The following is a 13,562-nucleotide window of genomic DNA, read 5'->3' as shown; positions in this document are numbered from 1 at the left end:
GGGATGTGCCGTCTTTTCTTTGCCCACCCCACCCCCCTCGCATGTGACTGGTACGCATATATACATATATTTAAATTTATATATCACCTTGGGTATCCTGTCTCTCCATCTGTTGAATCGAGCCGAAGGAGAATGTTCGGGGTTGTGTTTCTTTTTTTAATTGTTGCTTTGGGTTTGTTTGTTTGTTTTTTTGCACGTGATATGTAAGTTGTGTGTGTGTGTGTTTGCGGGCCCCGTATTTTTTTGTTTTGAAGAGAAGGAGAGAGAGAGGGGGAGGGGGAGGGGAGGTCGATGCGATTAGAGAGAGTGCGATGAGTTTATCCCCGCGTCTGTTCAGTAGAGATAGGCTGCAGGAGTTTTCATCCCTGCGGCGGGCAGCGCAGCACCAGGCGGAGTGGTTGGGTGAGTCGAGGTGGAAGGGCAACGAGGCGGCACCGGTGTCGCCCGCAGAGGCCACACTAAACGGCAACAGCGAAAAGGGGATGCATGGCCACGCGATGTCTCCGTGGATTCGCGCGTTGGAGCACTTTCTGGAGCTGGAAAACACGATCAACCTCAAGATTGAGCGGCTGCACGAGCAGCAGCGGGCGTTTCTCCAACCGAAGTTTCTCTCCGATGAGGAGGAGGAGGCGCAGCGGCAACAGATCGAGGAGAACGCGCACGGCATTCAGAAGCTGCTTCGGGAACTTGAACGCATGATCATCTCCGGCATGCGTCCACAGGACCCCACCAATGAGGACGAGGTGAGGGCCTCGGAAAACGCCAAGAAACACCTCTCCTCTCGCCTATCAATGATTATTCAGTCTTTTCGCGAAGGACAAGAGCTGTACGCCACACGGCTACGGCGATGTGAAGAGAAGACACAGCGATACAAGCAGATTGGTTCATGCGAGGCGCATAAACGAATGGAGCGGGAAGAAAGGATTGCTCAATATCTTGAGCTTGGATATACGCAGGTTGATATCCAGGAACTTCTTGAAGAAGACGCGAAACAAAAGGAGCTTAGTCGCGAGGTTCAAGAAATATTGAAAAGTGTTACGGAGTTGCATGAAATGTTTAAGGAATTGGGCGCAATGGTGGTGGAGCAGGGAAGCATTTTGGATCGAATTGACTTCAATGTGCAGCAAACACAAATAGACGTAAAGAGAAGCGTTGCAGAGTTAAAGAAGGCACGTGAAAAACAAGGTGGTTGTTGGGTAATGTGAAATGTGCCATACATTTATTTGATAGTTTTAATTTATTCTATTTTCCTCCGTGTATGTTTTGCTTTGTTGCTTTGTTTCTTGTCGTGTATATTTCTTGCCGCGCGTGAGTAGTTATTGTACCGGGTTCTTTACCCGCTTCTTCTCGCCTTTTTTTCCCTTTTTTTCCTTTGTTTTTTTTTTTTTTTGTGTGTGTGTGTGCGTGTTTCTTTGTGCTTATGCATGCATCCCCTGTTGTTGTTGTTGTTGTCTTCTGCGTGGTGCTGGGGGACTTTTTGGTGAGGATGCATTGACTCTTTGCTGTTCCATGCGTTGTTGTTGTTGTTGTTGTTGTTTGTGACCATGCATGCCCGCCACCTTGACGCACGCACATACATGTACACATACGCGTGTAGGAAGAGGTGGTTTACAATGCGGTCACTAACGGAGGAGGAGACGAAGAGGCTGTTCGACAAACTAGCGCAGTACATTGGGCCCAATACAACGCACCTGCTAGAGCGCAAGGGCGAGGAAGAGGAACATGTGTTTCGGCTGCACAAGAACCGCATATGGTACATGCCGCTGCGCCTTGCCAAACTTGCCAGTTGCGTGGCCAAGTCGAATCTGATGGGTATTGGTGTCCTTTTTGCGAAGGTGACACACAACGGACACATCCGCATTCAAGTAACGGCGCTGGATTACATCGCACAGTACTCCCTCTTTAAGGTTTGGGTGAAGCCGAACCAGGAGCAGAAGTTTCTTTACGGCGGTCACGTCACACGCGCCGGTCTTGGTCGCATCACCGAATCGACGCCAAAATATCAGAAGGTGGCAGTTTTCTCCATGGGGGATGTGCCGTTGGGGTTCGGTGTGGCCGCGCTTGGAACACTGGAGTGCAGGAAGTGCGAAATGAACAGCACCGTGTTGTTTCATGAGGCAGATGTGGGTGAGTACCTCCGTAACGAGGCAGGGCTCACATGAAGGGCCATGCGCACACAACACTCATCGCCGAGAGGTAATGAAAGAAGGAAAGAGAGAGAGAGAAGGAAAAAAGTAAAGGGAAGAAAAATTTTGATATGCCATGCACTTTGTTAATACTTCTGCGTTTAAAAACAAAGACTCTGGATGAATGAGGGGGAAAGGGAAGAAGTGTCCCTTTTTTTTTTTTGTTTTTTGTGTGTGTGTGAGGCCGGGCCTTTTTCGACGACATCCAGCCTGTTTATTAATGTTGTATCCACTCCAAGTGTCACCATGTGATGCCGTTATCTCCTTCTCTTTTTTTTTTTTTTTTTTTTGGGGGGGGGGGGGGGAGGGGGGGATCCTTTTGTTTTTGTTTTTTTCATCGTGCATGTTAGTTATGATTTTTCTTTCTGCTTTTCTTTTTCATTGCGTGTGTGTGTGTCCGCAGGGGTTTGATTGCGGTCCTCTAGGCCATAGGGAAAAAGGTATTACGGAAAGGGGTTGAATTATTTGTTATATATATATATATTTATTTAGGAACAGGCACGTTTTGTCTGGTGAGTAGGACGTGCAGGAATAGTGTATTCCTGCACACGATGAAAGGGGTGGATGTTTTTGCTCTTTTGTTGGGCTTGTCTCTCATGTTTATTCTCTTCTTTGCTGTTATGGGCGTTGTGGCGCGTTGGGCCAGTGGGAAGGCGCTGATTGGATCCGGCAATGCCGAATTTGCAGACCGCATCATCTAAACGGTCACGTATGTTTTTTCAAGCAGGACAAAAGGAAACGAAATGTGTATGGGCGAGCTTGACTGGGTGAAACGGTCACTTGTCCACGTGTCACTTGTGTAGTGATTGCTTTGCTTTTTTTGTTCGTTGTTGAGGGATGGAGTGTTGGCAGACGGCATGGGAACTGTCCTTGCGATGATTTGTAATTTGTTAAAACTTGACGCTTACATTTTTATTGCATGAATGTAACGCTTCCCCCTCCATTTGTGTTTGTGTGTTCTTTTTTTTTTCTTGAGTTTATCAAGAAATATATATTTTTTGTTTGTTTGTTTGACTCTTCCCTTCTCTCTCTCTCTCTCTTTTGTTTTGTTTTGTTTTGTTCTTTGTTGGTTTGGGTGTTGCTTGTGGGCACGAACAGAGTGAGAGCAGTGAACGAGTGTGAGGAATTGAAGCAGGCGGAAGGTCTGGAGAGTTGATATGTCGGCCGCAACCCAACACTCCATGGCACGTCTGCGCACGAAGATGCTCTGCGCCGCGCGGGCATTTCCGGACTACAACTTTCGCGCGTATTTTGTGCGGCTGGTGAAGGAGCAGTTCTCGGCGATGGAGCGGTGGAGCGTGGAGGAGCAGCAGCGCTTCCTGGCGCAGGAGGGCGCAAATAAATTGCGCGAAATGCGGCGCATGGCGCTTGTCAATCGGCTGTTCGCGACACATCCGGTGTTTCTCGAAAAGCGTGCATCCCCCCATTTTGGTGGTTCTGGGCAAAAGATCAAAGAAACGCAAACACAACAAAAATGAGGAGGAAAGGAAGTGAAATAGGAAGGCTTTATGTGTACAATGTGCTCGTTGAAGGCTCGATATCGTTGTGGCCTTTCCTTTTTTTTTTCTTGTTTTTATGTTTCTCCGCTGCTGTTCTCTTCATTTGGGATGGCTGGTCGAATATTTGTAAGGCAATTTGACCCATTGGGGCTGTTGGGTTTCCCGATGCACGTCACTTCTCTGTCGTTGTTTTTTTGTTTTTTTTTTGTTTTGGAACTACGATTTCTGCTACGTGGGACCTTAACTCGCCATGTCACTTTACTGTTCTTCCGCCGTTGTTTCTTTTTTTCTCTCTTTTTCTCCCTCTCCTCATTGTTTGGGTGGGGTGTCTTTTCCCTCGGCCTGCGCCAGGGCGGTGTGGCTCTCCTCGCACATTTCTTTTGCCCTTTTTATTGCCCATCTGTTCTTTTTTGCTTTTTTTTTTTTTTTTTTTTGAGTTTTGTTTAGAAGCGTGTTTTTGTTTTTTGTTTTTTGTTTTTTGCGTGTCCGGTTGTGGTCGTAGAGGGGGCGGAGGCATTCAGCGCTTTTCGATGGCAAGCGGCCTCCTTCTCCCACTGCGTGAGGCGTTGTTGTGGAGCCTTGTGTTTGTTCTCTGTGGCGCTCCCGTTGCAGAGGCCCACACGGCGGTGTTAACATTCGCTTTCGGACTCTTGCTGAGCTTGACGATGCCGATGGAATTGAAGGATATACGCCAGACGCTACTGGCCGATGTAAATGGAACATCCGCGTTGGAAAATTTTTTTAAAAAAAGGGAAGGGAATCGGTTTCGGATGATGGAAACACTTTTGCTGCTCACAGCCATCCTCTCGGGCGCTGTTTTTACGCAACTGGACTGGGACGTGTGGTTTCAGGCTTGGCCATTTCCTGCCGTGATGTCATTTGCTCTGATGCGTGCACTCCTGCAGCTCGTCGGGCTGCAGCGACGGGCGCAAAGAAATATGATGGAAAACGTAATCATTAACGAAAAAGAAGTGGGGCCTCATGAATTGTAGTCAAGAGACAAAATGGGTTTATGACCCATTTTGGTCCGCGCATTGGCTGCTGCCGTCCTGCGCGTGCGTTGGCGCCCTCATATTTTTCTTTCCTTTTTCGGTGAAGTGCTTCCTTTGGTAGCGTCACCGTTTTCCTCGTGATTTATGATGAAATGGAGAGGGGAACGATGATGCGTGCATCCCTCTCATTGAGTGTGTTTTTTTTTTTTTTTATTCCCGTTGTTGTTTTTGCCGCAGCACAGACAAGTCACAGAGGAAAGGGGAGAAGGGGAAGGGATTTTGGTGTTTCTTTTTTTTTTTTTTTTTTTTTTTTTTTGCGGAATCCCGTTGTAGACAAACGGAAAGGGAAGACTGTTGTCTTCCTCCTTGCCGCGTATTTTTTTTTTTTCTTTGCTCTCTGCGGGGAGAAAGGCAAAAAACGACAGACAAGGGAAGCAGGGGAAAATCGTTTGGATGGCCGTCATGCCTCCTCCCTGGGAAGCGCTGACGGCGGAAGATGTTTCGCGGCGGCTTGCCGCACTTGCCGCGTCGGCGTCCTCCGTTTTGGAGGTTGGGCGATGTTTCAGTCGAGAGGCTGTCTTCTCCACCGGCAGCGCGGCGATCGACCGACTGCTACCAGACGGCGGTGTGGCGTGCGGAACGGTGTTAGAGATATTTGGCCCGCCCGCCGCAGGCAAGTCGCATCTCGTGCAGCAAATGGTGGCAGCCTTCGCGGCGCGGGGAAGCGTGCAGTGGACGGCGGCGAAAAGGAGCAGAACGGCGGTGGGAGGCAATAGTGTCGACCGCCAGCAGCAGCAGCAGCAGCAGCAGCCCCATGAGGAGGTGGAGGAGTCAAAATGTGGGCCGTGTGACTGGTCTGTCTTTCTTCTTGTTTCGGACCCATCGTCCGTCAGCCCGCAGCATATTCATGAGCTTCTAAAGAAGGCCCTTGCGTCGGCAACGGCAAACAGCGTGCAGTGCGATGGCGACGCGGATAGCCTCCCGTCAGTGATGCTGAAGAAAATAAAATTTGTACCTTTCAAATCACCAAATGATTTGCTGGTGTTTTTTCGCTTTCTTAGCCGTGTGGAGTACTTCGAATCGTGTCATCATGCAAACCGACGTCGCGTGCTGGTTGTGGTGGATAACGTGGCGCGTCTCTGGGAACATCCCACGTGTGGGGCGACAAATCATGCACGTCATTGGATGGCGGCTGCGCTTGTACGAGAAGTGCGCAACGCCATTCTGATTGGTAATGGTTGGAGGGATGTGGGAAGCGGCGAAGTGGAAAAGCGTGAGCGTCATCATCATGCGCATGACGCGAGTGTCAGTGGCCAGGAGATTTCTGTTGATTGCCGTGGGGGAAGTGTGGCAGTGGTTTTTGTAAATGGGTGTACAAGCGTGTACCACAGAAAATTAGCAACGGAAAGGACACTGCCGTCAAAGCCATTGGGTGTTCCTGTGTGGCTGGCGGCGGCGGCTGATGTTCGCCTCTTCGTGGAGCCCCTTTGTAATGCGGATTGGTTCCTGCAACATGATAGGAGCAGTGGCGACGTCTGTGGCACGCAACAGAGTGAGCACGCCGCGAGGGCAACAATGCGCGTCCGCCTCGTAAAGGGTGGTCGTACTGTTGGCGGTGAAGTAACGGCGGTGTGATGTGTTTTATGTGTGTCTTTGCCTTTTTTTTGCGTGTTGGAATCCACTTGTTTTATCCTCCCCTGGCAATGCCGTGGGCCGCCTCAGTGTGTTGTCAGGGCCACTTGCCCCGTATTGTGGGGGGGAAGCCAAGAGCCAGCCATGTTTCTCTCACAGAATTGTTGTTGTGGCCACGGGGCTGACGGCATTCGACCAGCGCCCGGAGCAGCCGCATCGTGCCGGGAAACAGTTTTGACACCATGAAGTCTGAAGGGCATGTGCAGACCGTTGGATTTGTTTGAAATATTAAAAAAAAATTGTTTAAAAAAACTCTTTTGTTTGCCTGCTTGTTGTTGTTGTTTTTTTTATTCTTTTTCTTTCCTGTTGCCTTGTTTTCTCATTCTGCGATGGCGCATGCATGCAGGAACACAAATTACAGGACTTGCTGGAGTTGGATGCCCACCATCGTCATTGATGGCTTGACGATTCGTCTTGCCTCAGAGCTGCAGAATACATTCAACCCGAGTTATGCCTTTGGATGCAGGGAGCACGGCAGCTCGCTGGCACTGCAGGAGTCGTCGAGCGGTCATCTGCTGTTGCCCTTCGATGCGGAGGGAAATGTCATTGTCACGCCAGGCAGCCACTACCGACTTGTTCTTGTGAAGGAGCAGAAGACTGTCCAGGAGACCTCCGACAGTCCGCTCCCGCAGCAACACCGACGGCAGCAGGATTCAAAGCAGCAGCCAAAAGAAGTGCAGGCAGCAGCAGCAGCAATAGGGCCAAAAACAAAAACAACGGTAGGGAATGGCAAGCATGCTGAGGAGAACGGCAAGGCGGAAGAGGCGGCGGGAGAGTCCCACGCTGACGCGGCAAAGAAACGGCAAGGGCGGAAGCGCAAGAACGAGGCCCCGGCAGAGGCGGAGGTTCCGACTGCCGCGCCGCAGCCGAAGGAGGACAGGAAAGAAGCCCCGCGGGATGATAAGAGCGACAAAAGCGATGATGTCCCGCTTTACCGCACATTTGGCAACAATCAAACTTTTGACGTCGCTGCGACCACAGTCCCCCCTGCAGTTGCTGCGCATCGGAACGGCTCGCCGACATCGTCCCGCGATGTCGTTTACAAGTCGCCGAAGGGACATGCAGCCACGGCGGCCTCCTCCATTCCTGATCAGTCCGATGATGACAATGTCCCACTGTCGACGTCTTACGCAAAGAAAAAAAGAAGGCAGGAGAAGCAGGCTCCTGCACCCGATGCAGCCACTGTGCCCCTCACTGGTGTAGAGAAGCCGCTGAGTCGTCGGCAGACCAAACCGCCCCGTAGAGCTCCCGTGGCGACACCCAGTACGAGTGAATCGGATTGATTTTCCCCATTTTTTAATAGCGCATGAGAGGGGGGGGGGAGAAAAAAACGAAGGGAAGTGACAACGAATAAAAGACATATATATATAGACACATTCACAACGGCTGAAGACCCGAGGATCTTTCATAAAGGAGGCTACGATACGGTATTTTTTTTTTTTACTGTTTATATATATATATTTGGGGAACATGTGCGTGTGTGCGGGAAAATGAAGACGTAATATAGGCAAGAGTCTATACAAACATTTTGTAAAGGAGCAAGCAGTGAGATTTTTTGTTGTTGTTGTTAGTGGTTGGGGGAGGAGGAAAGGGAAAGAGATAAAAAAATATATAAATAAAAATAAAATATTGACGCCGTTTTGTTGTTGTTGTTGTTGTTTTGTGCCAGAAGAGGTGGTGGGGAAAATGTACCCGTTGAAATGTCATAAACCCACTCCCCGTTTGTTTTATACTCTTTTGAGCGGCAGTGGTGGTTGTGTGTGGGTGTTTTCTCTTCCATGCGCCCTCTTTTTTTTTATTTATTTATTTTTTTTTGGTGGTGGTGCGTTTTTTTATTTATTCTCCCCGGCGATTGCCGGCATTTTTGTGTTGCGGGGAGGCGCTGCAACTATTCATCCTCCTCTCCATCGCACTTCCCTGTTTTTGCCCGCTGGAGAAGATGAGGGTGTGGAGGATCAATCAACTGCTTGTAAATTTTTTCTTCTTTCTTGGGAGAGGGGAGTCGTCTTTTGAGTGCATGTCTTTTCCTCTTTTTCTTTTTTATTGCTGTTTTTTTTTTTTTTTTTTTTTTTCCTGCGCCTCCCGTCGGTGGTGTGTGTGTGTGTGGGCGGTGCGGTGCGGTGCGGTGCAGGGCCTTTGAGTTTTGAAGGGAAGTGAGAGGAGGAGGGGGGGGAAGGAGCAAGGAGACACCCGCACACACCAGAGAGGGAGAGAAGACAGGACCGCCACAACCCCATCAAGCAGGTGAAGGGCATAAGAAAAAAGAAGAAGAAGAAAAAAAAAAAAAAAGGGAAATTTAACCGAACGGAAGTGCGGTCTTTTTTTTATTACTATTATTTGTTATTTCCTTACTCACTTATATATAGACTACTTTTTGTGTCTGTGTGTCTGTGTGTGTATTTGGGTGAAGCCATAGTGTTAACTGCACTCAACATGAGTCATCAAATCCGGAGTTTGTCCGAACTGCAGGAGGAGGTAAACTCATTGGATAGTCGCTACGTATTGGAGAAAATTATTGGTGCCGGTTCGTATGGAATAGTAATACGTGCCAGGGACACACTCAATGACAACGAACTTGTAGCCCTCAAGCGTGTAAACAAGGAAATATTTGAGGAGATGATTTTGGCGAAGCGTGTGTTGCGTGAGATTAAGTTACTTTCATTTTTTAACGATGAGAATATTATTGCTCTTCGAAACATTCTCACACCGCTTGACAGTGAAGATTTTGATCACTTCTATATTGTCATGGAGATCATGGAGACAGATCTGAAGCAAGTGCTACGCACTGGCCAAGAGCTGACGGAGGCTCATGTTCAGTTCTTCATTTATCAAATCCTCCATGCATTGAAGGTGATTCATACCGCTGGGGTTATTCACCGCGACATCACCCCAGCGAACATTCTAGTGAACCAGAATTGTGATTTGAAAATATGTGACTTTGGTCTCGCAAAGGAGGAAAATGACCGTGGAGAGAACATGACTGACTACGTGACAATGCGCTGGTACCGAGCACCGGAGCTTGTGATGGAGGACAAGAACTACTCCGCACAAATTGACGTCTGGGGCGTAGGGAGTATTCTTGGCGAGCTGCTTGGTTCACGACCGCTATTCCAAGGCAAGGACCGTGTGCGACAACTCGACAAGATCATTGAGGTGATTGGCACTCCGTCCGAGGAGGATATAAAATCCCTCGGCTCACTGCCGGCACAGAAGTACCTCCGCAAGAAGGAGACTCGTCCCCCACTAGACTGGCGCGCGAAGTACCCGAAGGCGTCTGAGGAGGCGCTCGATCTGCTGAAGCGCATGCTCGTCTTTCACCCCGATAAACGCATCACCGTGGATGAGGCTCTTCGGCACCCGTTCCTGGCGGAACTCTACGACGAGCAATACGAAACCATCAACATACCCCTTTTCAGCTTCGACGAACAGGAACAAAAAACGGTGCATGACGTGAAGAAGGCGGTGTACGAGGAAAGTGTGATGTTCCATGAAAAGTACCCCAAGACCGCACCGCGTCATCGGCAGTTACAGCACCAGCAACAACAACAGCAGCAGCAGCAGGGTGGCTCAGCCCTTCCGTCTATGGATGTCACCGGCGAGGGGCGCTCGGCTCAAAGGACGATTGAACGAGACAACGTGGAGGATGTAGACAATGGCCGGTTTGACGAGATGTTGGAGGCGTCTTAGCTTCCATTCATAGAAAACCCAAGAAGCGTACCGAAGCAGGAGCCAAAACGGAAGCGAATGGGAGGGAAAGGGAATTTTTTAAAAAGAGAATAAATGAGGACGGGAGAAACCTATAACGAGTAGATAGCTCTTGAAGAAGAATATATATATATATATATATATATATTTGGCTTCAGGAAACGGGCAAATAACACGAAGGAGGAAATGGAAAAGGGATGACAGAGGAGAAAAAGGAAATGCGAAGGGAAGAGCGAGGGAGTGGGTGTAGATGTAATATGCATATATATATATATATATATATATATGTAGACATATACGGGAGGGTGTTGATAAACGATAGAAGGAAGAAGGGCGGTTTGGATGAATGCAGGAAAAACAAAAAAGAAAAGAAAAGAAAAGAAGGTGTATGTGCGTTTTCCAGGAAATAAATGCGTTTTGTTTCTTCCTTCTTATTGTTTTTGTTTTTGTTTTTGTCTTTTTGTCTTTCTATAACGGGATTGCATAGATGTTATTTGACGGCGCATTGATGAGACCCCTTGTTGTTGTTGTTGTTGTTTTGATTCGCCCCCTCTCTTTCTCCCTCCCTCTCTCTTTTTCTCTCACTCAGTGTGTGGGTCGCTCGGTCCGTCTATGTGTGCTGCACGTCAACGTGGGGGGCAAGTACCGCCTCTGATATTTTCTTTATGCCTGCGTTCTGGCACAAACTGTGGAATAAAAAGCAACTGAGTGGAAAGTGGCACTGACACGAGAGAAAATGGAATTTCCCTCTCTTTCCGCTCATGCGTTTTTTTTTTTGTTTTTTTTCTCTATCTCTCTCTCTCTCACTCTCTTGTTGTTGTCGTTAGGGAACACACGACGTCCATCTGAAGAAACCCTTTGGATTGCGAATTCTCTGGCTTCTTATGTTTATCTCTTTTTTCTTCCTTTTTGTATGTGTTTGTGTGTGTGTGTGTGTGTGTGTCTGTAGGCCCTTGGGTGTTTGGGCGATGCGGTGCGTGTGATGGGTGGGTAGATATGTGCTGGGGTGGTGTTGTGTTGGGTAGCTCTCATTCCATGGTTTTCTTCATTTTTTTTTCTGCTTATTCCCATTCTTTATTTTACCCACATATGCAACGTTTGATTTATTGCGTGTTTTTTGTTGTTGTTGTCTTGTTTTTTAGTTCTGCACGCTTTGTGCGGGTTGTGTGCGTAACGGTCGGGCGAACCGTCAGTCCGTCCGACATCCGTTTATCCCGCGGCTGTGCGTGAAGGGGCAGAGCCTGCAGGGAACAGAGGGGACGGGGGCTGAACCAAGAGAATAAGAAGAAAAAAAGGAGTTTTTTCTTCGAAGGTGATGGCCTGTCGTTGGGGTGGCCATCGCTTTGCCCTTCTGCAGAAGAAGCAGACTGCGGCAGGGTACATGGCAAGCGCGGGGAAGGTGGGAAGTGAAGAGAAGTGGGCACAGGCGGCGATGGAGTATCTGCACGAAAAGAGGCACTGCAATGACAGTCGAAAGCGGCAGCACGATGTGGACAACGAGCGCCGTATTGCGCTTGCGTTCGACCGCTACTGTGCCATCGGTGAGAAAAAATTTGCGGCTCGCATGTCCCGTCTTGCCGCCCGCATGACGGAGGCTCTGGAGGCGATGGCGGAGCTTGGCATGGAGCAGGCGCGTGAGGAGGCGCTGCTGCTTTCGTCTGAGCAGCCCCCTGGCAACTACCGCCGCCCCTCGTTGACACCTCCCGTTCCCGGGTATGAGCCAGGATACGGCCTGGATGTGCCGCAGCTTTCCTCGCAGCAAGCGGAGTATCCGCCAATTGTTCGTCCCACAGATGTGTTGGAATTTGGCGCCAACGCAGACCCTTCTTTTCCGTTTGTCGACGCATATCGTGTAGAGGATCTGACAGCGCTTTGTGCGCGGGAGTTGGAGGAGCGGCATGGCGAGATACGCGAGGCTGCGCCATTGACAGGGGTGGAGGGCGAGGCGTGGGAGGCGTATGTAGCGTTGCAGAAAAAGGCCCTCGCCCGGCAGCAGCTCATCTTTGATCTCTGCAATGACCCAGAGCTGCGGGAAAAGTATGACGCAGATGCCGAGTTTCGGGAGCAGCAGTGGGCAGAGCGTGGTATGCTGCCGCTTGAGATTAAAGAAGAAGAATTACGGGAGGTGGAGCGCCACTATGCACAGGAGCCCGCGTATCATGCGTTTAGAAAAATATGAGATGATGAAGGAAAAAAGGAATTTGGACAGTGGTGAAAAACACATATGGGTAAGTTTGGCTTTTCATTTCTGGGGGTATATATATATATATATATGTTATATATGTATATACAGAATAAATATCTCTGTTTTTATCCAAAACATCTTGTCTGACTTTTTATGCGTTCTCCTAATGGTCTTACCACTTTTTCTTGTTTTTGTTTTGCTTTTGTTTTTGTTTTTTTTGTTTTTTGTTTTTTGCGCATCTGTTGTTTTCCCATTGTTATGTGGTTCTACTGGCTCAATAATGGAAGTTGCCACGTATCGGGAAAAAGAGGTGCTGTTAGGAACAGTCCCGGTTACACCCATACATCATATTAACACACGCGAATAACAATTCACAGGTTGGGGAAGCCGAAAGGCGAGCACACTCACACTCACATACTGATATACATATACATACATACATACATACATATAATAATAATAATAATAATAATAATAATAACGGTTAGTACATATCAGTAACGAACGTGAAACATGAATCTTCGAGGTGTTGAAGATAACGCGAGGCGGGATCCTCTCTCCAACACGCAGAGCACCTTAGTTGAGGTCTCCTCTGAAAATCCCGCCATGACAACAGAGAGACCTTGGGGGTTTCTTCTTTCTGATAAGCACCGCGTATTGTTTCTCTCAGAAAGACGGCAAATCACGTGTGGGAGATCTCCAAGGTGTGACGTTGTCCTGGATGACCCCCGAATCAGTGCGGTTCACTTTACCATTACCCTTTCCGTCGAGGTGAGCGTGCCGTCACCTGGCGGGCGAGGTCCGTATCGTCATCCGAGCCGGGCAACCCGACCACACATGCCCTCAGGTACTACAATAACAATGGGGCAACCCTTACTGGGTTTGCAGGACAATCCCTTTTCTTTTCAAGAGCAGCATGATGACGCGCATCATCACTCACGGCTGCCACGCCAACGTGCCTCAGAGGTGAGAATCTATCTTGAGGACCACAGCAGCAATGGAACGTACGTGAATGACACGAAGGTAGGAAAAGGTCGACGCTGTCAGCTACAAAGTGGAGATGACATTGGCGTTGTGGCCTTTCAGCAAAGCAAGTTGAGTGGTGGTGGCGGGGAGGAGAATGGGGTTGGAAGCGCCACCGACTCCTTTTCTTTGGTTGCCGTGGATGATGTCACCACGTTGTCAATTGGGTTTCCGAAATACAATTTACGTTGAGAAATTTTGTTTTCAATCCTACCACTTGCTAGACAACGCCGTGAGGTTTGGAAGTTGGTGAGCGGAACAATACACAACAGGGACCAGG

The 13,562-nt window shown here is 48.8% G+C and overlaps 8 protein-coding genes across 8 annotated transcripts, besides 37 other annotated features; all 8 read left to right on the top strand.

Annotated features, from left to right (window-relative positions):
* Positions 1-12,659: a sequence feature (heterozygous, Esmeraldo-like haplotype).
* Positions 57-84: a sequence feature (AT_rich).
* Positions 146-193: a microsatellite.
* Positions 256-285: a microsatellite.
* Positions 312-1,205, top strand: Tc00.1047053510123.70 (vesicle-associated membrane protein, putative; the record flags this gene model as incomplete). Its single annotated transcript, XM_802517.1, has 1 exon — positions 312-1,205. The coding sequence occupies one exon, from the start codon at positions 312-314 to the stop codon at positions 1,203-1,205; it is 894 nt and encodes a 297-aa protein (XP_807610.1).
* Positions 1,353-1,390: a sequence feature (A-rich).
* Positions 1,514-1,537: a microsatellite.
* Tc00.1047053510123.60 (hypothetical protein, conserved) lies at positions 1,545-2,162 on the top strand (the record flags this gene model as incomplete). Its single annotated transcript, XM_802516.1, has 1 exon — positions 1,545-2,162. The coding sequence occupies one exon, from the start codon at positions 1,545-1,547 to the stop codon at positions 2,160-2,162; it is 618 nt and encodes a 205-aa protein (XP_807609.1).
* Positions 2,452-2,476: a sequence feature (A-rich).
* Positions 2,477-2,499: a microsatellite.
* Positions 2,500-2,521: a sequence feature (A-rich).
* Positions 2,646-2,677: a sequence feature (AT_rich).
* Positions 3,226-3,247: a microsatellite.
* Tc00.1047053510123.50 (hypothetical protein, conserved) lies at positions 3,344-3,664 on the top strand (the record flags this gene model as incomplete). Its single annotated transcript, XM_802515.1, has 1 exon — positions 3,344-3,664. The coding sequence occupies one exon, from the start codon at positions 3,344-3,346 to the stop codon at positions 3,662-3,664; it is 321 nt and encodes a 106-aa protein (XP_807608.1).
* Positions 4,089-4,119: a microsatellite.
* Tc00.1047053510123.40 (hypothetical protein, conserved) lies at positions 4,216-4,677 on the top strand (the record flags this gene model as incomplete). The annotated part of the gene is made up of 1 exon (XM_802514.1): positions 4,216-4,677. One exon carries the CDS (start codon positions 4,216-4,218, stop codon positions 4,675-4,677), a length of 462 nt encoding a protein of 153 aa, XP_807607.1.
* Positions 4,963-4,993: a microsatellite.
* Positions 5,131-6,312, top strand: Tc00.1047053510123.30 (DNA repair protein, putative; the record flags this gene model as incomplete). Its single annotated transcript, XM_802513.1, has 1 exon — positions 5,131-6,312. The coding sequence occupies one exon, from the start codon at positions 5,131-5,133 to the stop codon at positions 6,310-6,312; it is 1,182 nt and encodes a 393-aa protein (XP_807606.1).
* Positions 5,464-5,488: a microsatellite.
* Positions 6,593-6,621: a sequence feature (AT_rich).
* Positions 6,699-7,652, top strand: Tc00.1047053510123.24 (hypothetical protein, conserved; the record flags this gene model as incomplete). Its single annotated transcript, XM_802518.1, has 1 exon — positions 6,699-7,652. The coding sequence occupies one exon, from the start codon at positions 6,699-6,701 to the stop codon at positions 7,650-7,652; it is 954 nt and encodes a 317-aa protein (XP_807611.1).
* Positions 7,798-7,832: a sequence feature (AT_rich).
* Positions 7,969-8,000: a sequence feature (AT_rich).
* Positions 8,010-8,029: a microsatellite.
* Positions 8,158-8,184: a sequence feature (AT_rich).
* Positions 8,392-8,441: a sequence feature (A-rich).
* Positions 8,477-8,498: a microsatellite.
* Positions 8,625-8,658: a microsatellite.
* Positions 8,803-10,056, top strand: Tc00.1047053510123.20 (mitogen activated protein kinase, putative; the record flags this gene model as incomplete). The annotated part of the gene is made up of 1 exon (XM_802512.1): positions 8,803-10,056. One exon carries the CDS (start codon positions 8,803-8,805, stop codon positions 10,054-10,056), a length of 1,254 nt encoding a protein of 417 aa, XP_807605.1.
* Positions 9,898-9,930: a microsatellite.
* Positions 10,197-10,222: a microsatellite.
* Positions 10,330-10,372: a microsatellite.
* Positions 10,436-10,457: a microsatellite.
* Positions 10,490-10,534: a sequence feature (A-rich).
* Positions 10,593-10,612: a microsatellite.
* Positions 10,618-10,661: a sequence feature (GA-rich).
* Positions 10,817-10,886: a sequence feature (GA-rich).
* Positions 10,985-11,021: a microsatellite.
* Positions 11,390-12,253, top strand: Tc00.1047053510123.10 (hypothetical protein, conserved; the record flags this gene model as incomplete). The annotated part of the gene is made up of 1 exon (XM_802511.1): positions 11,390-12,253. One exon carries the CDS (start codon positions 11,390-11,392, stop codon positions 12,251-12,253), a length of 864 nt encoding a protein of 287 aa, XP_807604.1.
* Positions 12,330-12,364: a microsatellite.
* Positions 12,442-12,491: a sequence feature (A-rich).
* Positions 12,660-13,470: a sequence feature (areas merged during assembly that could not be assigned to a particular haplotype. This can correspond to areas where the two haplotypes were merged or to regions with more than two copies in the genome that were merged during assembly.).
* Positions 12,680-12,710: a microsatellite.
* Positions 12,710-12,740: a microsatellite.
* Positions 13,471-13,562: a sequence feature (heterozygous, Esmeraldo-like haplotype).

This window comes from Trypanosoma cruzi, genomic scaffold (genome assembly GCF_000209065.1).
Source record: "Trypanosoma cruzi strain CL Brener 1047053516629 genomic scaffold, whole genome shotgun sequence".
NCBI classification, from domain to species: Eukaryota; Euglenozoa; class Kinetoplastea; order Trypanosomatida; family Trypanosomatidae; genus Trypanosoma; species Trypanosoma cruzi.
This window is presented reverse-complemented; position numbering and strand designations above follow the sequence as displayed.